The sequence below is a fragment of the Protomyctophum parallelum genome (genome assembly GCF_964188405.1).
Source record: "Protomyctophum parallelum genome assembly, chromosome: 4".
NCBI classification, from domain to species: Eukaryota; Metazoa; Chordata; class Actinopteri; order Myctophiformes; family Myctophidae; genus Protomyctophum; species Protomyctophum parallelum.
Window position 1 is genome coordinate 15,660,519 of NC_139700.1, and position 27,375 is coordinate 15,687,893.

The window sequence follows — 27,375 nt, forward strand, 5'->3', positions numbered from 1 at the left end:
ATTTTTTTCAAAATGTCAGAAATGATGAAAAACGGCGTGCTATAGTATGCCGTATGGTATGGGCTATAGCCCATGTTCAAAAATGATGAAAAACGAGGTTAAAAAAAATATCAAATTTTCAAAAAACGATGGGCTATAACCCATGTTTTTTTCATTTTCTTTTCATTTTTTTCAAAACCTCAAAAATGATGAAAAACGGCGTGCTATAGTATGCCGTGCGGTATGGGCTATAGCCCATGTTCAAAAATGATGAAAAACTAGGTTAAAAAAATATATCAAAATTTCAAAAAACGATGGGCTATAACCCATGTTTTTTTCATTTTCTTTTCATTTTTTTCAAAACCTCAAAAATGATGAAAAACGGCGTGCTATAGTATGCCGTATGGTATGGGCTATAGCCCATGTTCAAAAATGATGAAAAACGAGGTTAAAAAAAATATAGAATTTTCAAAAAACGATGGGCTATAACCCATGTTTTTTTCATTTTTTTCAAAACCTCAAAAATGATGAAAAACGGCGTGCTATAGTATGCCGTGCGGTATGGGCTATAGCCCATGTTCAAAAATGATGAAAAACGAGGTTAAAAAAGAAATTTCAAAATTTCAAAAAACAATGGGCTATAACCCATCTTTTTTTTTTTTTTCTTTTTTTTCGAAACCTCAAAAATGATGAAAAACGGCGTGCTATAGTATGCCGTACGGTATGGGCTATAGCCCATGTTCAAAAATGATGAAAAACGAGGTTAAAAAAAATATCAAAATTTCAAAAAACGATGGGCTATAACCCATGTTTTTTTCTTTTTTTTCAAAACCTCAAAAATGATGAAAAACGGCGTGCTATAGTATGCCGTGCGGTATGGGCTATAGCCCATGTTCAAAAATGATGAAAAACGAGGTTAAAAAAAAATATCAAAATTTCAAAAAACGATGGGCTATAACCCATGTCTTTTTCATTTTTTTTCATTTTTTTCAAAACCTCAAAAATGATGAAAAACGGCGTGCTATAGTATGCCGTGCGGTATGGGCTATAGCCCATGTTCAAAAATGATGAAAAACGAGGTTAAAAAAAAATATCAAAATTTCAAAAAACGATGGGCTATAACCCATGTTTTTTTTTTTTTTTTTTTTTCAAAATCTCAAAAATGATGAAAAACGGCGTGCTATAGTATGCCGTATGGTATGGGCTATAGCCCATGTTCAAAAATGATGAAAAACGAGGTTAAAAAAAATATCAAATTTTCAAAAAACGATGGGCTATAACCCATGTTTTTTTCATTTTCTTTTCATTTTTTTCAAAACCTCAAAAATGATGAAAAACGGCGTGCTATAGTATGCCGTGCGGTATGGGCTATAGCCCATGTTCAAAAATGATGAAAAACGAGGTTAAAAAAATATATCAAAATTTCAAAAAACGATGGGCTATAACCCATGTTTTGTTTTTTTTTCCATTTTTTTCAAAACCTCAAAAATGATGAAAAACGGCGTGCTATAGTAGGCCTATGCCGTACGATATGGGCTATAGTCCATGGTCAAAAATTATGAAAAATGAGGATAAAAAAAATTCAAAAAATTCAAAAAACAATGGGCTATAACCCATGTTTTTTTATTATTTTTATTTTTTTCAAAACCTCAAAAATGATGAAAAACGGCGTGCTATAGTATGCCGTACGGTATGGGCTATAGCCCATGTTCAAAAATGATGAAAAACGAGGTTAAAAAAAAATATCAAAATTTCAAAAAAACGATGGGCTATAACCCATGTTTTTTTTTTTTTTCATTTTTTTCAAATCCTCAAAAATTATGAAAAACGGCGTGCTATAGTATGCCGTACGATATGGGCTATAGCCCATATCCTTGCGGTGTATAGCGGTGTATGAGAATGGGTGTTGCGGAGGATGAGAGCATTCCTCTCATCCTCCGCAACACAATGCATTCTCTATGGCAATAGCACAAACTTTGGCATGCTACTAGTCCTACATACTTACACCTAGCAACCCCATTCTAGCCTACTTAGGTTCATCTTACGGTGGACATGTTTGCCTGAAAAGGAATCTTTGAAATCTTCCATAGTTTTAAAAATATAGTGCTTTCAAATTTGAGACATTTAACATGGGGCTCAATGGCAGCTTTATAGGCACGTCAAAAGTCACTTTCACCTAGAAACTCCATTCACACTTTTTATTATTCAGCTTACTGTGGAGACACATGCTGGAACTTTTTTTTATTTTTATGTTTTGTAGTTTATGAGTTATTTAACTTAAACGCCCAATGCATTCTCTATGGCAATAGCACAAACTTTGGCATGCTACTAGTCCTACATACTTACACCTAGCAACCCCATTCTAGCCTACTTAGGTTCATCTTACGGTGGACATGTTTGCCTGAAAAGGAATCTTTGAAATCTTCCATAGTTTTAGAAATATAGTGCTTTCAAATTTGAGACATTTAACATGGGGCTCAATGGCAGCTTTATAGGCACGTCAAAAGTCACTTTCACCTAGAAACTCCATTCACACTTTTTATTATTCAGCTTACTGTGGAGACACATGCTGGAACTTTTTTTTATTTTTATGTTTTGTAGTTTATGAGTTATTTAACTTAAACGCCCAATGCATTCTCTATGGCAATAGCACAAACTTTGGCATGCTACTAGTCCTACATACTTACACCTAGCAACCCCATTCTAGCCTACTTAGGTTCATCTTACGGTGGACATGTTTGCCTGAAAAGGAATCTTTGAAATCTTCCATAGTTTTAGAAATATAGTGCTTTCAAATTTGAGACATTTAACATGGGGCTCAATGGCAGCTTTATAGGCACGTCAAAAGTCACTTTCACCTAGAAACTCCATTCACACTTTTTATTATTCAGCTTACTGTGGAGACACATGCTGGAACTTTTTTTTATTTTTATGTTTTGTAGTTTATGAGTTGTTTAACTTAAACGCCCAATGCATTCTCTATGGCAATAGCACAAACTTTGGCATGCTACTAGTCCTACATACTTAAACCTAGCAACCCCATTCTAGCCTACTTAGGTTCATCTTACGGTGGACATGTTTGCCTGAAAAGGAATCTTTGAAATCTTCCATAGTTTTAGAAATATAGTGCTTTCAAATTTGAGACATTTAACATGGGGCTCAATGGCAGCTTTATAGGCACGTCAAAAGTCACTTTCACCTAGAAACTCCATTCACACTTTTTATTATTCAGCTTACTGTGGAGACACATGCTGGAACTTTTTTTTATTTTTATGTTTTGTAGTTTATGAGTTATTTAACTTAAACACCCAATGCATTCTCTATGGCAATAGCACAAACTTTGGCATCCTACTAGTCCTACATACTTACACCTAGCAACCCCATTCTAGCCTACTTAGGTTCATCTTACGGTGGACATGTTTGCCTGAAAAGGAATCTTTGAAATCTTCCATAGTTTTAGAAATATAGTGCTTTCAAATTTGAGACATTTAACATGGGGCTCAATGGCAGCTTTATAGGCACGTCAAAAGTCACTTTCACCTAGAAACTCCATTCACACTTTTTATTATTCAGCTTACTGTGGAGACACATGCTGGAACTTTTTTTTATTTTTATGTTTTGTAGTTTATGAGTTATTTAACTTAAACGCCCAATGCATTCTCTATGGCAATAGCACAAACTTTGGCATGCTACTAGTCCTACATACTTACACCTAGCAACCCCATTCTAGCCTACTTAGGTTCATCTTACGGTGGACATGTTTGCCTGAAAAGGAATCTTTGAAATCTTCCATAGTTTTAGAAATATAGTGCTTTCAAATTTGAGACATTTAACATGGGGCTCAATGGCAGCTTTATAGGCACGTAAAAAGTCACTTTCACCTAGAAACTCCATTCACACTTTTTATTATTCAGCTTACTGTGGAGACACATGCTGGAACTTTTTTTTATTTTTATGTTTTGTAGTTTATGAGTTATTTAACTTAAACGCCCAATGCATTCTCTATGGCAATAGCACAAACTTTGGCATGCTACTAGTCCTACATACTTACACATAGCAACCCCATTCTAGCCTACTTAGGTTCATCTTACGGTGGACATGTTTGTCTGAAAAGGAATCTTTGAAATGTTTCATAGTTTTAGAAATATAGTGCTTTCAAATTTACAATGGGGCTCAATGGCAAAAATGATGAAAAACGGCGTGCTATAGTATGCCGTACGATATGGGCTATAGCCCATGGTCCAAAATGATGCAAAACGAGGATAAAAAAAGAAAATAAAAAATAAAAAAAACGATGGACTATAACCCATCGTTTTTTTCATTTTTTCATTTTTTACAAATCCTCAAAAATGATGAAAAACGGCGTGCTATAGTATGCCGTACGGTATGGGCTATAGCCCATGTTCAAAAATGATGAAAAACGAGGTTTAAATTTTTTTCAAAATTTCAAAAAACGATGGGCTATAACCCATGTTTTGTTTTTGTTTTCATTGTTTTTCAAAACCTCAAAAATGATGAAAAACGGCGTGCTATAGTATGCCGTACGGTATGGGCTATAGCCCATGTTCAAAAATGAAGAAAAACGAGGTTAAAAATATATATCAAAATTTCAAAAAACGATGGGCTATAACCCATGTTTTTTTTGTTTTTTTTCATTTTTTTCAAAACCTCAAAAATGATGAAAAACGGCGTGCTATAGTATGCCGTGCGGTATGGGCTATAGCCCATGTTCAAAAATGATGAAAAACGAGGTTAAAAAAAAAAATCAAAATTTCAAAAAACGATGGGCTATAACCCATGTTTTTTTTGTTTTTTCATTTTTTTCAAAACCTCAAAAATGATGAAAAACGGCGTGCTATAGTATGCCGTACGGTATGGGCTATAGACCATGTTCAAAAATGATGAAAAACGAGGTTAAAAAAAAAATCAAAATTTCAAAAAACGATGGGCTATAACCCATGTTTTTTTTGTTTTTTTTGTTTTTTTTCAAAACCTCAAAAATGATGAAAAACGGCGTGCTATAGTATGCCGTGCGGTATGGGCTATAGCCCATGTTCAAAAATGATGAAAAACGAAGTTAAAAAAAAAAATCAAAATTTCAAAAAAACGATGGGCTATAACCCATGTTTTTTTTTTTTTTTCATTTTTTTCAAAACCTCAAAAATGATGAAAAACGGCGTGCTATAGTATGCCGTACGGTATGGGCTATAGCCCATGTTCAAAAATGATGAAAAACGAGGTTACAAATATATATAAAAATTTCAAAAAACGATGGGCTATAACCCATGTTTTTTTATTTTTTTCATTTTTTTCAAATCCTCAAAAATTATGAAAAACGGCGTGCTATAGTATGCCGTACGATATGGGCTATAGCCCATATCCTTGCGGTGTATAGCGGTGTATGAGAATGGGTGTTGCGGAGGATGAGAGCATTCCTCTCATCCTCCGCAACACAATGCATTCTCTATGGCAATAGCACAAACTTTGGCATGCTACTAGTCCTACATACTTACACCTAGCAACCCCATTCTAGCCTACTTAGGTTCATCTTACGGTGGACATGTTTGCCTGAAAAGGAATCTTTGAAATCTTCCATAGTTTTAGAAATATAGTGCTTTCAAATTTGAGACATTTAACATGGGGCTCAATGGCAGCTTTATAGGCACGTCAAAAGTCACTTTCACCTAGAAACTCCATTCACACTTTTTATTATTCAGCTTACTGTGGAGACACATGCTGGAACTTTTTTTTTTTTTTATGTTTTGTAGTTTATGAGTTATTTAACTTAAACGCCCAATGCATTCTCTATGGCAATAGCACAAACTTTGGCATGCTACTAGTCCTACATACTTACACCTAGCAACCCCATTCTAGCCTACTTAGGTTCATCTTACGGTGGACATGTTTGCCTGAAAAGGAATCTTTGAAATCTTCCATAGTTTTAGAAATATAGTGCTTTCAAATTTGAGACATTTAACATGGGGCTCAATGGCAGCTTTATAGGCACGTCAAAAGTCACTTTCACCTAGAAACTCCATTCACACTTTTTATTATTCAGCTTACTGTGGAGACACATGCTGGAACTTTTTTTTATTTTTATGTTTTGTAGTTTATGAGTTATTTAACTTAAACGCCCAATGCATTCTCTATGGCAATAGCACAAACTTTGGCATGCTACTAGTCCTACATACTTACACCTAGCAACCCCATTCTAGCCTACTTAGGTTCATCTTACGGTGGACATGTTTGCCTGAAAAGGAATCTTTGAAATCTTCCATAGTTTTAGAAATATAGTGCTTTCAAATTTGAGACATTTAACATGGGGCTCAATGGCAGCTTTATAGGCACGTCAAAAGTCACTTTCACCTAGAAACTCCATTCACACTTTTTATTATTCAGCTTACTGTGGAGACACATGCTGGAACTTTTTTTTATTTTTATGTTTTGTAGTTTATGAGTTATTTAACTTAAACGCCCAATGCATTCTCTATGGCAATAGCACAAACTTTGGCATGCTACTAGTCCTACATACTTACACCTAGCAACCCCATTCTAGCCTACTTAGGTTCATCTTACGGTGGACATGTTTGCCTGAAAAGGAATCTTTGAAATCTTCCATAGTTTTAGAAATATAGTGCTTTCAAATTTGAGACATTTAACATGGGGCTCAATGGCAGCTTTATAGGCACGTCAAAAGTCACTTTCACCTAGAAACTCCATTCACACTTTTTATTATTCAGCTTACTGTGGAGACACATGCTGGAACTTTTTTTTATTTTTATGTTTTGTAGTTTATGAGTTATTTAACTTAAACGCCCAATGCATTCTCTATGGCAATAGCACAAACTTTGGCATGCTACTAGTCCTACATACTTACACCTAGCAACCCCATTCTAGCCTACTTAGGTTCATCTTACGGTGGACATGTTTGCCTGAAAAGGAATCTTTGAAATCTTCCATAGTTTTAGAAATATAGTGCTTTCAAATTTGAGACATTTAACATGGGGCTCAATGGCAGCTTTATAGGCACGTCAAAAGTCACTTTCACCTAGAAACTCCATTCACACTTTTTATTATTCAGCTTACTGTGGAGACACATGCTGGAACTTTTTTTTATTTTTATGTTTTGTAGTTTATGAGGTATTTAACTTAAACGCCCAATGCATTCTCTATGGCAATAGCACAAACTTTGGCATGCTACTAGTCCTACATACTTACACCTAGCAACCCCATTCTAGCCTACTTAGGTTCATCTTACGGTGGACATGTTTGCCTGAAAAGGAATCTTTGAAATCTTCCATAGTTTTAGAAATATAGTGCTTTCAAATTTGAGACATTTAACATGGGGCTCAATGGCAGCTTTATAGGCACGTCAAAAGTCACTTTCACCTAGAAACTCCATTCACACTTTTTATTATTCAGCTTACTGTGGAGACACATGCTGGAACTTTTTTTTATTTTTATGTTTTGTAGTTTATGAGTTATTTAACTTAAACGCCCAATGCATTCTCTATGGCAATAGCACAAACTTTGGCATGCTACTAGTCCTACATACTTACACCTAGCAACCCCATTCTAGCCTACTTAGGTTCATCTTACGGTGGACATGTTTGCCTGAAAAGGAATCTTTGAAATCTTCCATAGTTTTAGAAATATAGTGCTTTCAAATTTGAGACATTTAACATGGGGCTCAATGGCAGCTTTATAGGCACGTCAAAAGTCACTTTCACCTAGAAACTCCATTCACACTTTTTATTATTCAGCTTACTGTGGAGACACATGCTGGAACTTTTTTTTATTTTTATGTTTTGTAGTTTATGAGTTATTTAACTTAAACGCCCAATGCATTCTCTATGGCAATAGCACAAACTTTGGCATGCTACTAGTCCTACATACTTACACATAGCAACCCCATTCTAGCCTACTTAGGTTCATCTTACGGTGGACATGTTTGTCTGAAAAGGAATCTTTGAAATGTTTCATAGTTTTAGAAATATAGTGCTTTAGAATTTACAATGGGGCTCAATGGCAAAAATGATGAAAAACTGCGTGCTATAGTATGCCGTACGATATGGGCTATAGCCCATGTTCAAAAATGATGAAAAACGAGGTTAAAAAAGAAATTTCAAAATTTCAAAAAACGATGGGCTATAACCCATGTTTTTTTTTTTTTTCATTTTTTTCGAAACCTCAAAAATGATGAAAAACGGCGTGCTATAGTATGCCGTACGGTATGGGCTATAGCCCATGTTCAAAAATGATGAAAAACGAGGTTAAAAAAAATATCAAAATTTCAAAAAACGATGGGCTATAACCCATGTTTTTTTCTTTTTTTTTCTTTTTTTTCAAAACCTCAAAAATGATGAAAAACGGCGTGCTATAGTATGCCGTGCGGTATGGGCTATAGCCCATGTTCAAAAATGATGAAAAACGAGGTTAAAAAAAATATCAAAATTTCAAAAAACGATGGGCTATAACCCATGTTTTTTTCTTTTTTTTTCTTTTTTTTCAAAACCTCAAAAATGATGAAAAACGGCGTGCTATAGTATGCCGTGCGGTATGGGCTATAGCCCATGTTCAAAAATGATGAAAAACGAGGTTAAAAAAAATATCAAAATTTCAAAAAACGATGGGCTATAACCCATGTCTTTTTCATTTTTTTCATTTTTTTCAAAACCTCAAAAATGATGAAAAACGGCGTGCTATAGTATGCCGTGCGGTATGGGCTATAGCCCATGTTCAAAAATGATGAAAAACGAGGTTAAAAAAATAAATCAAAATTTCAAAAAACGATGGGCTATAACCCATGTTTTTTTTTTTTTCATTTTTTTCAAAATCTCAAAAATGATGAAAAACGGCGTGCTATAGTATGCCGTATGGTATGGGCTATAGCCCATGTTCAAAAATGATGAAAAACGAGGTTAAAAAAAATATCAAATTTTCAAAAAACGATGGGCTATAACCCATGTTTTTTTCATTTTCTTTTCATTTTTTTCAAAACCTCAAAAATGATGAAAAACGGCGTGCTATAGTATGCCGTGCGGTATGGGCTATAGCCCATGTTCAAAAATGATGAAAAACGAGGTTAAAAAAAATATCAAATTTTCAAAAAACGATGGGCTATAACCCATGTTTTTTTTTTTTTCATTTTTTTCAAAACCTCAAAAATGATGAAAAACGGCGTGCTATAGTATGCCGTACGGTATGGGCTATAGCCCATGTTCAAAAATGATGAAAAACGAGGTTAAAAAAAATATCAAAATTTCAAAAAACGATGGGCTATAACCCATGTTGTTTTCTTTTTTTTTCTTTTTTTTCAAAACCTCAAAAAATGATGAAAAACGGCGTGCTATAGTATGCCGTGCGGTATGGGCTATAGCCCATGTTCAAAAATGATGAAAAACGAGGTTAAAAAAAAATATCAAAATTTCAAAAAACGATGGGCTATAACCCATGTCTTTTTCATTTTTTTCATTTTTTTCAAAACCTCAAAAATGATGAAAAACGGCGTGCTATAGTATGCCGTGCGGTATGGGCTATAGCCCATGTTCAAAAATGATGAAAAACGAGGTTAAAAAAATATATCAAAATTTCAAAAAACGATGGGCTATAACCCATGTTTTTTTTTTTTTTTTTTTTTTCAAAATCTCAAAAATGATGAAAAACGGCGTGCTATAGTATGCCGTATGGTATGGGCTATAGCCCATGTTCAAAAATGATGAAAAACGAGGTTAAAAAAAATATCAAATTTTCAAAAAACGATGGGCTATAACCCATGTTTTTTTCATTTTCTTTTCATTTTTTTCAAAACCTCAAAAATGATGAAAAACGGCGTGCTATAGTATGCCGTGCGGTATGGGCTATAGCCCATGTTCAAAAATGATGAAAAACGAGGTTAAAAAAATATATCAAAATTTCAAAAAACGATGGGCTATAACCCATGTTTTGTTTTTTTTTTCATTTTTTTCAAAACCTCAAAAATGATGAAAAACGGCGTGCTATAGTAGGCCTATGCCGTACGATATGGGCTATAGTCCATGGTCAAAAATTATGAAAAATGAGGATAAAAAAAATTCAAAAAATTCAAAAAACAATGGGCTATAACCCATGTTTTTTTATTATTTTTATTTTTTTCAAAACCTCAAAAATGATGAAAAACGGCGTGCTATAGTATGCCGTACGGTATGGGCTATAGCCCATGTTCAAAAATGATGAAAAACGAGGTTAAAAAAAAATATCAAAATTTCAAAAAAACGATGGGCTATAACCCATGTTTTTTTTTTTGTTTTTTTTTTTCAAAACCTCAAAAATGATGAAAAACGGCGTGCTATAGTATGCCGTACGGTATGGGCTATAGCCCATGTTCAAAAATGATGAAAAACGAGGTTAAAAAAATATATAAAAATTTCAAAAAACGATGGGCTATAACCCATGTTTTTTTATTTTTTTCATTTTTTTCAAATCCTCAAAAATTATGAAAAACGGCGTGCTATAGTATGCCGTACGATATGGGCTATAGCCCATATCCTTGCGGTGTATAGCGGTGTATGAGAATGGGTGTTGCGGAGGATGAGAGCATTCCTCTCATCCTCCGCAACACAATGCATTCTCTATGGCAATAGCACAAACTTTGGCATGCTACTAGTCCTACATACTTACACCTAGCAACCCCATTCTAGCCTACTTAGGTTCATCTTACGGTGGACATGTTTGCCTGAAAAGGAATCTTTGAAATCTTACATAGTTTTAAAAATATAGTGCTTTCAAATTTGAGACATTTAACATGGGGCTCAATGGCAGCTTTATAGGCACGTCAAAAGTCACTTTCACCTAGAAACCCCATTCACACTTTTTATTATTCAGCTTACTGTGGAGACACATGCTGGAACTTTTTTTTATTTTTATGTTTTGTAGTTTATGAGTTATTTAACTTAAACGCCCAATGCATTCTCTATGGCAATAGCACAAACTTTGGCATGCTGCTAGTCCTACATACTTACACCTAGCAACCCCATTCTAGCCTACTTAGGTTCATCTTACGGTGGACATGTTTGCCTGAAAAGGAATCTTTGAAATCTTCCATAGTTTTAGAAATATAGTGCTTTCAAATTTGAGACATTTAACATGGGGCTCAATGGCAGCTTTATAGGCACGTCAAAAGTCACTTTCACCTAGAAACTCCATTTACACTTTTTATTATTCAGCTTACTGTGGAGACACATGCTGGAACTTTTTTTTATTTTTATGTTTTGTAGTTTATGAGTTATTTAACTTAAACGCCCAATGCATTCTCTATGGCAATAGCACAAACTTTGGCATGCTACTAGTCCTACATACTTACACCTAGCAACCCCATTCTAGCCTACTTAGGTTCATCTTACGGTGGACATGTTTGCCTGAAAAGTAATCTTTGAAATCTTCCATAGTTTTAGAAATATAGTGCTTTCAAATTTGAGACATTTAACATGGGGCTCAATGGCAGCTTTATAGGCACGTCAAAAGTCACTTTCACCTAGAAACTCCATTCACACTTTTTATTATTCAGCTTACTGTGGAGACACATGCTGGAACTTTTTTTTATTTTTATGTTTTGTAGTTTATGAGTTATTTAACTTAAACGCCCAATGCATTCTCTATGGCAATAGCACAAACTTTGGCATGCTACTAGTCCTACATACTTACACCTAGCAACCCCATTCTAGCCTACTTAGGTTCATCTTACGGTGGACATGTTTGCCTGAAAAGGAATATTTGAAATCTTCCATAGTTTTAGAAATATAGTGCTTTCAAATTTGAGACATTTAACATGGGGCTCAATGGCAGCTTTATAGGCACGTCAAAAGTCACTTTCACCTAGAAACTCCATTCACACTTTTTATTATTCAGCTTACTGTGGAGACACATGCTGGAACTTTTTTTTATTTTTATGTTTTGTAGTTTATGAGTTATTTAACTTAAACGCCCAATGCATTCTCTATGGCAATAGCACAAACTTTGGCATGCTACTAGTCCTACATACTTACACCTAGCAACCCCATTCTAGCCTACTTAGGTTCATCTTACGGTGGACATGTTTGCCTGAAAAGGAATCTTTGAAATCTTCCATAGTTTTAGAAATATAGTGCTTTCAAATTTGAGACATTTAACATGGGGCTCAATGGCAGCTTTATAGGCACGTCAAAAGTCACTTTCACCTAGAAACTCCATTCACACTTTTTATTATTCAGCTTACTGTGGAGACACATGCTGGAACTTTTTTTTATTTTTATGTTTTGTAGTTTATGAGTTATTTAACTTAAACGCCCAATGCATTCTCTATGGCAATAGCACAAACTTTGGCATGCTACTAGTCCTACATACTTACACCTAGCAACCCCATTCTAGCCTACTTAGGTTCATCTTACGGTGGACATGTTTGCCTGAAAAGGAATCTTTGAAATCTTCCATAGTTTTAGAAATATAGTGCTTTCAAATTTGAGACATTTAACATGGGGCTCAATGGCAGCTTTATAGGCACGTCAAAAGTCACTTTCACCTAGAAACTCCATTCACACTTTTTATTATTCAGCTTACTGTGGAGACACATGCTGGAACTTTTTTTTATTTTTATGTTTTGTAGTTTATGAGTTATTTAACTTAAACGCCCAATGCATTCTCCACAAATGGCGCAATGGCCACATCAAATATGGCCACCATGGGCTATGATGAAAATACAACTTTTTTGTTTCTGGGTGTATTTGCACATTCTGACTAATTGAGGGATGTGGAATTCATTTCTGATACTATTTTAATCATTTTGGGTGATTTTAACCTTGAAAGGTCATGGTCACGGTCATTTAGTTATTCCAAAGACATTGGCCATTGTTAGGAGTAAAAATAAGTGCAATAAGTCTATTTCAACTAATTCTGAAAATTTTCGTCTTTTTTCAAATCCTCAAAAATGATGAAAAATGGCATGCTATAGTATGCCGTCTGAGATGGGCTATAGCCCATGGTCAAAAATGATGAAAAACGAGGGTTTGAGAAAAAGACGAAAATCACTCCGAGACCATTGTCTCGAGTGATTTTCGTCTTTTTTTCAAATCCTCAAAAATGATGAAAAACGGCGTGCTATAGTATGCCGTCTGAGATGGGCTACAGTAGCCTGGTTAATAAACCAGACTAATATCGCACGGATCCGCGGGATATTAGTCTGGGGAGGCTCAGCTTGGATTTCATTTCCAGGGAAACATTTTCTCTTTGTTTGCAATTGGTCAGAGCTACTGTCAGTCAAAGGTCTCAAGCATTGAACGTCACTGTACCAAAGCCCGCCCATATTGCATACCGTGTCCCTATTGGGCGCACACGTTCTCGTGTGTAGAAAATGGGCGTACAATTGAGCCTCTCCAGACCGAAATCCGCCGGTAGGCAATTTTTTTTTGCCAACGGCTGATTCGGTCTGGTTTATTAACCAGGCTAGGGCTACAGCCCATGGTCGAAAATTATGAAAAACGAGGATTTGAAAAAAAAGACGAAAATCACGAGTGATTTTCGTAATTTTTTCAAATCCTCAAAAATGATGAAAAACGGGATGCTATAGTATGCCGTCTGAGATGGGCTACATCCAACAAGGTGCTTTCTGGTGCATAGGAACAGCAAAGGAACCCAAGTCAAGACCCAAGGAAAGAACAGAGTATGAATTTAATTAATATGTTAAAAATGAGGGTGAGTATGAATCAGGCTTCAAAGTGCTCGTTCCACCACATCCTCAATTAAAGGTGCAACATACTGTGAATGGCGCACTCCAAAGGTGAAGCTCGGTGCTTTGAATTTTGTGAAAGTCACCTAAATACAAAAAGTTTCAGTTAGTGAATGAAGAAAAACACTGAAAATACTGTGAAATGGAGAAATAAAATATCACTGCATTGTTTTTCTGCATTGAACCAAAGACACACACACAACGAATGTGTCCTTTCACTCATGTGTATTGCAGAGAACATTCATCTTAATTATTTTATTTTAAAAAGTGAATGATGGTTATGATTCTGTATGAAATGTCTCACTTGCTCAGGGTGGTGTGAGCCAGGGCCAGGTGTCCTTGTGCCGTCGCCAGGCATAATGTTGCGTCCTGTCATGCTGTAGTGGGGAGGCTTGTATTTGTAGATGCAGGGGTCCACCACTTGGTACGTCCCAGGACCAGGGGTCTGGAGAGGACAACATGAAGTGCACAAAGGTAAGTACTAAGTAGAATAAATCATCAACCAAATTATCAACACATTTATTATAATTAATATAATTATTTATTATTATAATGTATTATTATTATATAATTTAAGAATCTAAATGAAAACCAGACATTAAACATAATGAACCAAAAATTGTTGTCAGTTACAGTGTTTATCATTAAGGTTATTCTTAAATGGTAATAATCTCATAAAACCGATGAGTCGTGTCAGTATCAAGTCATCAGTCATCAGTGTGGGGGGCAGACGTTAGTACACAGTCCACGTGGCCGCCTAGCCGGTTAACACTCACCCGTGGCTCCAGTCAAGACAAGACACATGCGATTCATACTCCTATTTTAACGCTGTTTCGGCGCTGTAGTGCCGAAATGATTTCGGCTCGTCAGAAATTTTCAGTAGCACCGAAGAGCCGACTTTAGGACGGTACCCGCCCCCCCGAACCTCAAATGACGTCAAATTGTAGGCTTTACAGCGCCAAACCGACTTTTATTCAGCTCTAAAATAGGAGTATGAATCGGCCCTAAGACTCACCCGTGGCTCTGACATGTGTGGCTGGTAAAGACACATGCGTGGCCGGTTAAGAAGACACACACATTGCTTCCGCATACAGTTAGGATTAGGTTAGGCCCTAACCTAATCCTAACTGCATGCGGAAAAAATAAACATTATACATTTTCATCGATTTTTTTGTAATGCTACAGAGAGCCACCAGGGGAGTGCTCTAGAGCAGCTTGCCGGTTGCCGACCCCTGGGTTAGGGTTTGGGGAAGGAGTCGGACGTCGGACCAAAGTAGTGTGGGACTGTTAGTACGTCGGAAACTCGGAACAAAGATATGTACATCAGTATGATATCACAATTCACAGGGATGCCACATCCCTGTTACAAAGACAGGCAGCTCTCAGCTCTCAGTTCTGGACAGTATTGCAAAGGTTAAATCATGCAAAGTCACTCATATCACACTCAATAGTAGTCAAATCCAGTTTAAGATATTGGTCCTGACTCCTGACCAAAGTAGACTATATATATGCAAAAGATACTCTTTTCCATGTTTTGTTGACCTTTTGCAGGTCCTCATGGAAGCTGCCAATCTTGTTGCGCCCACATAGAGTATAGTTGGGAGCAGTGGTCTTGGTCACAGTTCTGGGCCCGAGCACGGCAGGCAGAAGGTAGGCAGCAGGGCCTTGGAGAAATACAGTGCAGGGACAAATGACAAGCATTACTGTCCCACACCACGCCACAGTATTTTGTGTAATTGTGTGTAATAATAATCCCATCGAAAACTAGAATAATGTAACGTCCAATTCACACCAGCAGCGGTAGCAATTGTAATTGTTTTTCTGTGAAAAGGGGTTCTAGCCTGGAAACCAGATGAAACATCTCAAACTTCCACGTCACCTCACTTAATTTTGAATCTGAATCCTGCAAAGTAACCGTTTTGTACAAATAAATGTAGTTTCCTTCAGTGGTTCAGTGTAAAGCCGAATTTACATTTTGTTGCACAACTGTGTCCATGCTTGAAGCCTTTTATGGTACGATATGGGGCGTGGATCAATGCAGATGAGGTTGTCGGTTGCTTTTCCGATCACTTTGCACCCGCTGCTTTCAGTATGACATACACCTGCGATACGCCAGCGCACCTGTGGTACACACCACTCTCTGAATAACACGTCATCTCAACGTAGCTTGATCGGACGGATAAATACGATATCTGTTTCCGTCACCGTTACACTCTGGCGCATTTCGTTTTTGAAGAATCAGGACCAATGTGTGTAAATTGAAAAAAATAAAATAAATAAAAAGTATTTATAAATTAACCATCCTACCATTCCTAGTTTAATTATAAATTGTTGTGTATATATGTAAATGTTGTGAAAACTCCAAGAAAAACATTATCTTTGTCCAATATAACACAACCTTTCATTTACTTAGTTTCATTCACTCCAAGAAAAGTGTTTTCTTCATCAGCCTATTGAAATGTTACACACTGCTGAAATGGTACAATTCTAGTATAGATAAAATGTGTATTTGCGACTGAAGGTCGCATTTACTATGAAATCCTGCATCTTGCGTCTGTCACACCACCATATGGTTGCCAATCCATCATGCCTTGTGACATCACGTGACATCATGGAGACCCTTAACGCCTCGATATATGGCCACGCCTCATGATATCACGCCTCGTGACACGTCACGCCACCATGGCCATGTCCATATATGAAGATCACGACACTGACCTCATCTAACCCTGGATAACCATATATGGAGAATACTGGATCATCACCTAGATCTGCATATTATGTGGAGCCGGCCAGCATCTCTTGTTGATCTGACCTCATTAAACCCTGTACACTCAAGACACGCTCCATATATGGCTAGTACATAATTCATTCTATATGTTGATCTGACCCCCATGCGAAAGTGCCAGCGCTCGCCCAGCAGTCCGCCATCACCCAGGCGGATGCGCTCAGGGCGTCTTGCTGGTTATATAGGACTAGTGCATTCCCCGTCTGACTTTTCAGAATGTGTGCTCATTCAAAGTGGACCGGTTCACAGTGAGTTCACAGGGGAACTAATTACCTACAGTTTTAGACTATGAGGTTAACTATATGAGTTTTAAGAAGAAGTTGAAGTTGTTTTTGTTCAGATGTGAAGGAGATACATATGAGCTACCCATTATAATATAATATTTGTTTTGATGTCAATGTTGAAGATTGGATTGTACTAGTCTGTAGAGCTAGCTATCAAATGTAGTAGATGGATCATGAGTTGGTGATTTGTATTGTATTGTATTGTATTGTAGTTGTATGAATGTAGTGTATAGTATATGAATGTAATAATATGAAAGAATGTTTTTTTTTTTTATGATGATGTGTTTGAGACCCCAGGAAGAGTAGCTGCTTTGATTCACAGTAAAGCTAATGGGGATCTAATACATAAATCAAATCACAGTTCACACTCAACTCAACACTACACTTCCTTATACTCAGCAATACACAAGCCAGCCAAGTGTTGAGTCGATCAGATCAATGGCTCTCAAGATGTGTGAAGGACAGACACACACGCATGCACGCACGCACGCACGCACGCACGCACGCACGCACGCACGCACACACACACTCCAGGAATATAGGCCTACTGCAAGAACGTCTAGAAACCACCAGTAGCCTACCTTTGAAGTTTTCTACATTTCATTATTTTTTTTTAAATCTGCCAATAGGCCTACAGCCTTTTCTAAACCAACTTATGAGCACATTTTCTTTCTTTTAACCTGGCCCAGGGGTCTGGAACAGCTGCGGGTCCCGGGTGCGTCCATAGAGTGAGTATGCAGGAGTACCAACTCGGCCGACTCTGGTGACGTTGGAAGGGACCAGATATCTCGGTCCAGGGGAGCTGTCAGATCTGAGTTGGCAATGGCGTGTCCCAAAACTGAATGCTGGCAATTTCCGTTTTGTGGGGTCGTGAAAGTTAACACCTATAGGGAGAGGACAGAGTACTGCAGGTAGGCCTATATTACATTAGCAGAGCAGAATACCGCAGGGCCTTTTCAGTTTTTTTTTAAAGAAGAACATTTATTGCATTGTGTACATTGGTACATTTGTGGTTACCTGTAGACCCAGGTAGAGCATATTTTGGCCCTGGGCTGCTGTAGTGAGCTGCTATGGGACCTCTGGGTTTATGGGGCCTCCAGGAACCAACCCAAATATTAGTGACTGACATGATTAACTAGAAAGAGAGCGAGAGAGAGAGAGAGAGAGAGAGAGAGAGAGAGAGAGAGAGAGAGAGCACATGCATTGTACATTATATATATATTTTATTATACCATTTTCCAGGATTTCATTAAGCAAGAAGATTTATAAAATATATAGGCTAAAACAAATTAGTAGGCTTAGTTCAAATTGATTTGCCACATGCATGTTGTAGGCTAGTAGGCTATAATCTCTCAAGAGTCAGACAGATACATTTTCTTTATTTTGACCAAATGACCTAGATGTTCCCAGATTGGTTACCATTTGTGCAGGCATGACGCTGTGCTATAGTTATGCCCCCTTTCAGCCTTTAGATTAAAAAAGGCCTTATGCCTGCACATTTGTGTGCAGGCATAAGCTGAAAGTAGCAAACACTCACTCGCTCACACCAAAATATCCACCAAGTGCCAAAATGAGAAATCTGTGATTGCCTGTGGGTCATATAATCTGAACTGAAGTTGTTATAATATTATATAATCAAACACATTCCATAATGCTTGTCTTGATTGGATAGTTTAGTGACTTACCTGTGTTATGGCTTTGTCCCCCTATAGGTGCATGCTGTTCAGTGTGTGAATGAACTTAGATTGTTAGACTTGTCAAATTCACTATGACAACGTTTCCATAGTGATGGTAGGCTACCTGACAAGCTCAGCCAAGTCTTAAAAACAATACTGAAGAAGGCATATTATAGTATGAACTTTAAAAAAATTGATTTTTATTGAAATGTCCATATAGTCAATTCACTCGAATAATACACAAAGCACAGAAAACATAAACAAAAGCACAGTGAGGTGTAGGCTATTAAGGCTAATAGCTACCGACCTCTGGGCCTATCCCTATCTTGAGAGTAGGCTACTGCACTGAATTAGTCAGTCACAATGTTTGAGCCACAATGTGGTATTAGTAGACTAATGCTACAGAACCAAAGTGTAGAAAAGAATCAACTGAAAAGCAAAAGGCGCCTATTTATTGTTAATGATCAAGATGATATTATATTTTTTTCAAATTTATCAACCCCACATTTGATGTAGCCTAGTCACCAGTCAGCTGTTTTGTTTTGTTTTGTTGCAACTTTTATAATACTGTATATAAGCCTACTGTGTACACCCAATTGTCAAACCACATTTCCTTTTTCCCCCACTGTCAGAACCAGTGTTTCCTATAGTAAACAATGAGACAGGACCTATATGGTAAGGAACCATTTTGTGGACAACCATTTCTATGGGTTACATTTCCTATACATTTTATAAAATGTAATCAAACATATATATATATTTATAAACTTATTAATTTTCTAAAAAATAATAAAGATAAATTCATAAAATAAATGAAAATAGCATATTTACAAGGTCACAACGTGTCACAATGTGATGCGTTTAGCTAGTAGCTAGTTAGCTATTTTCACTATTAAATAGGGATTAACAATTAATAATGTAAATGTTTGGCTTTCTGGGATTCACCAAATTTCTCTTTTGGATCTGGAGTGGAAAGAATGTGGGAACCCCTGACATACCTACGAACCACTGAACCCCTGACATACCTACGAAACAGAAAAAGAAAACATGATCATTTGATCTGTGGTCTTGTCAGTGACAGTGACAGCGTACATGTAGCTGCAGGCTCTGGTGAGAGAAGTCTAGTTGTGGAGTGTGTATCTGAAGCAGCTCTTGAAGATCTTCATCAAAGTTGTGAGGCTTTCTATTTCCTCTTGGTGGTGCTATTGGGTTAACAGAGAAACAGGCTAGTTATACATTAGTTTAGTTTATACATACCAGTAAGACGCCCTGAGAATTAACAGACTCTTCTTAATTTGGCAGTTTGTTTTTTCTTTTTTAGTTTTTGGGGCTTGTTTATGCCTTTTATTGATAGGGAACAGTAGACAGACCGGAAAGGGGGAGAGAGATGGGGAGTGACCCCGACACGTGGCAAAGGCCGTCTGGCTCGGGAGTCGAACCCGTGAGATGCAGGTTTTCATAGTAAACTGCGACCTACGGTGTGTACAGTCAGTGACAAAATTCCCCCAATTGTGACCTAAGTAACGGTTCTCAAAATTTGCCATGTCAAGGACCCCCAAATGAATATGTTTTGGCTGCGGACCCCATTTGAAAATATTTTGTGTCAGATTTGTGTTGTTAAAATGTTTCAAAAATATTACAATTTCTTTAAAACAAATTAAGTTGTGAGCTTGTCGATCAGAATTTTTGGTTAAACTCATCTGGATGCTGTATGAAAACATTTTGCTGGGGACGCCCCGGGAACCCCCTCAAGGACCCCTGGCTGGGGGTCCCCACTCCACTTTGAGAACCACCGACCAAAGCACGCACGCACACACACACACACACACACACACACACACACACACACACACACACACACACACACACACACACACACACACACACACACACACACACACACACACACACACACACACACACACACGCGCACGCACGCACGCACATACAAACACTTACCCTGGTAAGTGACCGCATCATACGTTGCAGCACTGCATCCTCTTTATGTGGGCACAGACTGGTTACCATACCCACACAGCTCAACAGACATGAGATGGTGTGTCGCGGAGCCTGGAAAACACAAATAGAGTACTGCAGTCAATGTCGGAAATCAGCCATAATATTAAATTATCTGCGATAATAGGCGAACATTTGGCAACATAATATCAGTTCAGTCAAATAACGCACGGATAGATTTAACCAATATTTATTATAGAATGAGATTGAGAATACAAGTGTGCATATAATATTTTATCTTGGCGTTCGGCTCTGCACAATTAAACACCATCATTAAACATTAAGAGCATGGAGATATACATAACAACCCCCATATGGGGAACAGAAATAGGACAGCCCACCGGTGGTGCTGGGGTGGCGGTGGGAGCAAACATTGCATAACAACAATAGGAACCAAATGCAGAAGGAAGGCAGGAAGAGGTGAGCTTAAATACCCCGCCCAATTGGTCAGCTGACTGCCACATCAGCGTATGACATGTGGTTCTTGCAAACACTGTTGCAGAGTATTACCCCCTATGCCTTTGAGCATAGAATGAAGCCGTTCAAGAATATCTGACTGAACTAACTCCGCAAGCTACATATGTGAAAGCTCACAATGCTTGTTGATTGGAACGATTGTGAGCTTGTAGTTGGCTATTTTTGATGTATAGATTGAGCTTAGAGGGGAACATTAGTAGCCTATAGACCCCTGGGGGACCCCCGGTCAATAAAGTGTATGGTTATTATGCCACTTTGTCTGGCTTTCACCTACACTAGAAATCTGAGTACTCTGGAAGATGGAAAGAAGACTGTTCTCCTATACCTTCTTAAGCACATTGAGAGGGTACGGGTTGTTAGCTGCAGAAATTAACATTTCTATATCTTCACCTCTCAAAATAGGCTCCTGTAGAAGAAGAGAGGAAAGAGTGAGATGCTGGAAAAAAACTAAAAACAAAGGTAACCTTAAATATTTCTGCCATATCTCTGCTGTCGGGCAGAAACCACCCCCAACTCCAAAATATTACATTTTCAGGAAATTAAATACTGCCTCAAAGTTAAGAGGTTTTGTCCGAAGCGCTTTTTAACACTTTTCATTGGTACGATATTTTTTGAACCAACACACAGACTTAAAGGCTATTTATTGAATAGCATTGATTTATAACCTACATTTTTTAGTTAGGTGGTTCCCTCCAGACAGCGACGACATGGCATATGGTAGATCTATTTAACCACTGATGCACAGGTTACCTGAATCTTTAAATAGTCAAAGCCATAAAGACAGTGAGGAGTGGGCAGGGAGAAAGACTGGAGAATGAGGTCAACATCAGGGGACCATATATTAGCCCTGATCCAGGAGGACCCTCAGGATGCAGGACTGAAGGGTCCTATGTGTATCAGGGCTAGGGTGTCTCCAGTTAGTTTTTTCATTAATTCACACCTTAAGTTTCTCTAGCCAGGTCCACAGCAGATGGCTTAGAACCTGAGGATCTGTCTCTGTGACCAGCAAAGCCCATCCACATTCACTGGTGTTCATCTCCTCCTGTTGAAACAATATAGTGCTTGAGTTCAGGCTTTGAAAATTATTTACTGTGAATATATGTTATAAGACGAATAGTTGTACCTGCAGCAAAGCAGTCTTTTGTAGAATATTTTCTCCTGGTGGGTCCTTGTCTGCCATTGCCCTGGCAATAGAAAGTGCCACTAATGTTGCTCCTAGATTTGACTTGTTTCCATACAGCTACGGATAACAGGAACCAGAATCCAAAATTAAAACCTTTTTTGGCACATTGTTGACAACACAGGCAGGCCTTCATTTAATGTATTTCTTTACAAAACTAGCCTTACAGCTACCTCAGCTATGGAGTTGATTTTGGAGAACCCTGGTTGCTTTTTAGCGGTGCTGTACTTTGTCCTCTTAACACGGTTGGTGTTTACACCACCATCTGCTGGCTTTTTGGACATGAGAGGATCCTTTTTAATGGCTGAAGAGATGACACAGGGACCGACGGGTCTCAAATCCGCTCTTATTAGGTCCAGTCCACACCAATCTCTTTTATCTCCCATGACTGGTATCCAGTACGCCCCCGGATTCAGATGCTATAGGAGCCAAAGTAAAAAGAACGGGAAAGAAAAGTGAAAAAAACTCTTTCATTGATTTCACTTATCGTCGTCGCCTTCTTAAACTAATGGCCTATGTCATTTTTTTAAGGTTTTAGGAAAAAGACAAAAATTATCCAAAACAAAACAATCTTGGTCGGCTTTCTCCATGGGTGGAGGAATGTGACAGCCAGTCACAATATGACTCTTAATTGACTAATTGAATAATTAACAGACCATCACCACTTAACGATGATTGACACTTGGTGAATCACATCTTGATGATGTCATCAAGATGGTGAACATCAAGATGTTCACCATGTTAATGATTTCTTTCAGACCTCCAGTTCTAGGAAACACAGAATGGGGGGACATTTTTTAACAGCTCTATATTAATGACAAAATGTTGAAAATGAGTTAGGCAAAAAGAAAAAGAAAAATCGACGCTATAAAAGAAAAGGTTATTAGTGTCTGGGTGTGTCAACTAACACTTGCCTTATTTGCTGTGGTGCTGCTGAGGTCAGAGTCACTGAGGCTGCGCTTGAACTTCAAATCTCTCTTCCTCTCCAGAGAACCCACTGGTTTGTCCCAGGAGGACACAGACCCCGAGCGCAACCTCTCGACCTCCTTTAACAGTGACATGTACTGTTTGGAAACCAGTGTCTCCCTCACGGTCTGCCCCAACATCCGTATCGTTGATCTCCTCTCCAACTCGGCATGTAACTCTGGTGGGGCGGTGAGTCCCAGGGACAGGCAAGACAGACGCACACATAGAAGGTACACCACCTAGTAAAGTGCATTAAACATAAAATTAACCACTTATACCCATATATGGTTGAGTAGAGTCCCCCATACCAGGGCTCTATGCTAGTGTCTTTTCTGTTTTCTGTTATTGTGGGGAAAGCTTTCACTGAAAATAGCTGATCGGCAAAGCGATGATTACCGTTAAAGGACCACTTTACCCATTTTCAAGCTATCTTCGTAGCTTGAAAATAGTCAGTCCTCAGTCCTCACTAATGCTCATTATAAGATGGCACCATTTCTGTCTATTAACTTTGTGTCTCAGAGGAGGGCTGTGGTCCGGTCAGAAACCTGCCTACCCGTGTCATCGTCGGTAGGCGGGTTTGATCATTTCAAACTAGATTTCAACCTTCACTTTCCTGGAAAGTCAAAGGCTGTATAGTTTCTGTTAGCTTGGAACAGGCCATCCCTGAGAGAGGGCAGTCGTGGTGTGTCGTCTTATAATGAAGATAAGGTTGGATATGGGTCAAGTGCTCCTTTAAGAGCGGGAATGCATAAGATCGCTGAATGTTTGCCTACTAATACTATGAATAAGGACGCCATGTTTCATGTGTTTCACTCTGAATAGACTGTGCTATTAAATTAGCACATGCATGGAATATGACCTGGTCACTGTGCAGTGCACTAAGGAATGGGGTAGTGTCGTGATGATAATGGTCTGTGAGAGTTAGGGAGGATGTTTGTGAAGGAGAAGAAGCTGTAGATTTTTACTTGAGATATCTTGTGTGCAATTGGACATTTCGGACGGTTTGACACTAGAGCAAAGGCCATTGGGTCACCAAAATAGTTTTTCGAGGTGGTAGATGGACCAGCTGAAATCTTTAGCAGGGCTATAAAGATCAACATGATTATTGATCATGATATACGCAGACGACTTGGCAATACTTTCTCCCAGTAGTGCTGGCTTTCAACAGCTGCTACAGGTATGCTCTGAATATGGTGTCGCATTTGATATAAAATATAATGCAAAAAAGAGTGTAGTTATGATCTGCAGGACCAGAGGGGATAAAGACCTCTCATTTCCTTCTTTTTACTTGTCAGAACAAGTGTTATCTACTTGCAGTAAAGCTAAGTATCTGGGACATGTAATGACTGACCAATTGTCTGATGATATATACGACCTAAAGACAGCGTTGAATACTATATGCTCAAGCGAACATGCTGGGAAGGAAATTTCACTCATGTTCACTTGAGGGGATGGTAAACCTTTTCAGAGCATACTGCACTCCCCTGTATACTGCCCCCTTGTGGGACAAAGTTCAGGAAAGCAAGCATGTATAAACTGCAGGTTGCTTATGATTGCATGCTATACTGTTGAAAAAACCAAGGTGGAGCAGTGCAAGTGAGTTGTTATTCTGTAATGTGGGTGTGTATACTTTTCATGCATTACTGAGAAACTTGATGTACAAATGTATGTGTTGGCTCAATGAGTCTCAGAACCCCAGCCTGAGTATATAGGTATCGGTCTGCTTTTGGAAGCACTGGTATGACTGTTCATTGTAAAACTGCAGGGATAGGGGTGTTCCTGTTTGTATGTAGTACTTTATGTTGTCTGTTTTTAACTGGACCTGAGTCTGAATAAATAAAGTTGATTGATATTAATCACTTTCACCATGGCGTTCCTTTTTGGGCAATTTTGTGAAGCGTTTAAAAAAATATTCAAAAAGTGTGAAAAAAGCAGAACTACAAATTCACAATGCAACACACTGTGAGCTTGTAGATCAGCTATATGTGAACATTCTTTTGCGCGTGACATCATCATCATACCCGGAAGTTATACAGAAACGCTATACTGAGTGGCAAAACACTACTTTCTGGCCTTGTAGGCCCATACATCCATACAGAAAAGTCCTATTAAAAAAGAAAGTCCTGTTAAACGGCGTTAAACTCACTTTGCCACTCGTTTCATGCATGTGCATACCCTCTATTCATAGCCATAGCAGCATATACAGTACTCTAGACTACATATTAAACCAGTTGAAAGCTTCTGATAGATGACCTTAGGTGTGTGTCTGAGGGTGCGCAGTTCCTGCCCATGCAGCAATAGTGTCTGGCGGTTCAGGTAGTGCTGCAGGGTAAAGGGATCCCCGTGTCGTAAGTTGATGTCCGGGTACTGGGTCAGTTGTGTGACCAGCAGGCGGGCGAAGTCAAACACCTGACTGATCTGACCCCGGGTCTGGATAGAACGAGGCCTTTTAATACGAACATAGTGGACGGCCTCGGAAGCACTGATGCGCAGGGTGTAGATTAGGTAACAAGCTATCAGAACACCTGCAGAGAAAGCCAGAAGGACGTGTATAAGATCTATAGCTGAAATAGGTTATTATATGTGTGTGAGGCTGTTTATATTATTGTGTTTCTTCTCTGTATTAACATAGCACAGTACTGTGCAGCATACTGTTTTAATTTAGAATCTAAAACAAAGTTCCCCTTCAGGACAATGTATACAGTACATTTAAATTGAATTTTGTCTACATTTTGATTGTTTACGTTTCAGGATAAAATGTACATAACGTCATACAGTTCATAATGTTTCTACGTGCATACTATTCATATTCTGTTTCTTCTATACATTACGTTATTACTGTATATATATTATCTAGTAGTATGCATTACATAATGTTCAAATTATATATGATCTATAGTCTATACAGTAGGCTACTGTTCATATTATCTAGTATGCACGGCCATGTTCATGATATATTATCTAGTACAAATATGTTACTGTACTGTTACTGAAACCAGTACAAGAAAGGGGGCGAGAGTTTTTCTCACTTGTACTGGTTTCTCACTTGTACTGTAACCCATCTTATGTTATGAATGATATTCCTAGAGCGGATGTAGAACACGCACATCGACAGGCTGGGTGCTGGGCTAAAGAAACGTCAGCAGATGATGAATGATATTCCTCCTACCAGTTCTCCCCAGGCCTGCATGGCAGTGTATAGCCACTCTTCCCTCCTTGATTGCGAATGCCAGGACCTTCACTCCATCAAACAAGTTAACAAGAGAGGACACACCATAATCTGGCATCCCAAAGTTGTAAAAGTAAACTGCAAATAAACACAACACGCACACACACACACAGGTCAAGGTAAAGCTAAACTATCATGCAATGGTACAAAGTCATGTAACATGTTTGTAGAACAGTCGCCTACTACACAGCACAGTTCATTATATGATCTTACTGTCATTGTCCATGAAGATCTGTGGAGAGTAGGTGAAGCCACTTTCAGGGTCTTGCTCAGGGCCACAGTAAAGGTGTTCTCCAGGGAGCTGCATGTTGATAATGCTTTTGATCTTCAACCTACCGAAAATAGGGGTGCATACACACACACACACATTATGACGGAGAAGATTTGTGTACAGTCGTGCATCATGCATTCTCACATGCATGGTGGTGACATAACGCAACCATCCAAAGCAGAAACAGCTATAAAGTGATACCTGTGAAACTGCTGTATGATGTTGAATTTCTCAATCAGATGAGTGGCGGGCCGTGTCATGGCGACAATGTCGTCCGTCACCCTGGGATGGGAACACATTCGGGAGATTAATATTCACGTTTGTTGACACGTATTCAAATTACAAGCTTACAATTCAAATGACAAGTAAATATTCTAAATAACAACGGAAATGTACAGTACAAGGTCTGTTTTGGAGATAAGCGGTAGGTAGGCTATATACAAATAGTGGCAAGAAGAAAGTTAAAGACAACATTATATAGTCTCTAATATATATATATAATATATATATGCATTGGACACTGGACAGTAGTCTATATGCTGTGTCATTGAACAAACTCCTGCCAAGCAGTCTCACCAGGAGGAGAAGAGGCCTAGGATTGCCTGCTGGTTGGATCTCCAGCAGGCAGGGCTTTCATAGCGACAGCGCGGTCCTCTACAACCCAGTGCACAGAGGATCCTGTGTGGGATGGCTTTGACCAGATTCTCCCTGGCCAGGGTGTAGTAGGGCCGAGGCACCGGTAACAACGGCAGGGTCATTGTATCGGACGGT

General features: G+C 38.3%; 2 protein-coding genes across 2 annotated transcripts; both read right to left on the reverse strand.

The window, feature by feature from the left end:
• Window positions 1-13,701: 13,701 nt before the first annotated feature.
• cimap1b (ciliary microtubule associated protein 1B) lies at window positions 13,702-17,918 on the reverse strand (the record flags this gene model as incomplete). Its single annotated transcript, XM_083762690.1, has 5 exons — window positions 13,702-13,803; window positions 14,022-14,162; window positions 15,260-15,381; window positions 17,470-17,673; window positions 17,807-17,918. The coding sequence occupies 5 exons, from the start codon at window positions 17,916-17,918 to the stop codon at window positions 13,702-13,704; spliced, it is 681 nt and encodes a 226-aa protein (XP_083618816.1).
• Window positions 17,919-19,586: 1,668 nt separating this feature from the next.
• On the reverse strand, window positions 19,587-27,362 carry LOC310857078 (protein tyrosine phosphatase domain-containing protein 1; the record flags this gene model as incomplete). Its single annotated transcript, XM_083762691.1, has 12 exons — window positions 19,587-19,667; window positions 20,425-20,535; window positions 21,709-21,765; window positions 21,899-22,000; window positions 22,082-22,198; window positions 22,312-22,557; window positions 23,053-23,343; window positions 25,358-25,629; window positions 26,274-26,411; window positions 26,547-26,665; window positions 26,806-26,886; window positions 27,181-27,362. The coding sequence occupies 12 exons, from the start codon at window positions 27,360-27,362 to the stop codon at window positions 19,587-19,589; spliced, it is 1,797 nt and encodes a 598-aa protein (XP_083618817.1).
• Between the last annotated feature and the right edge of the window lie 13 nt (window positions 27,363-27,375).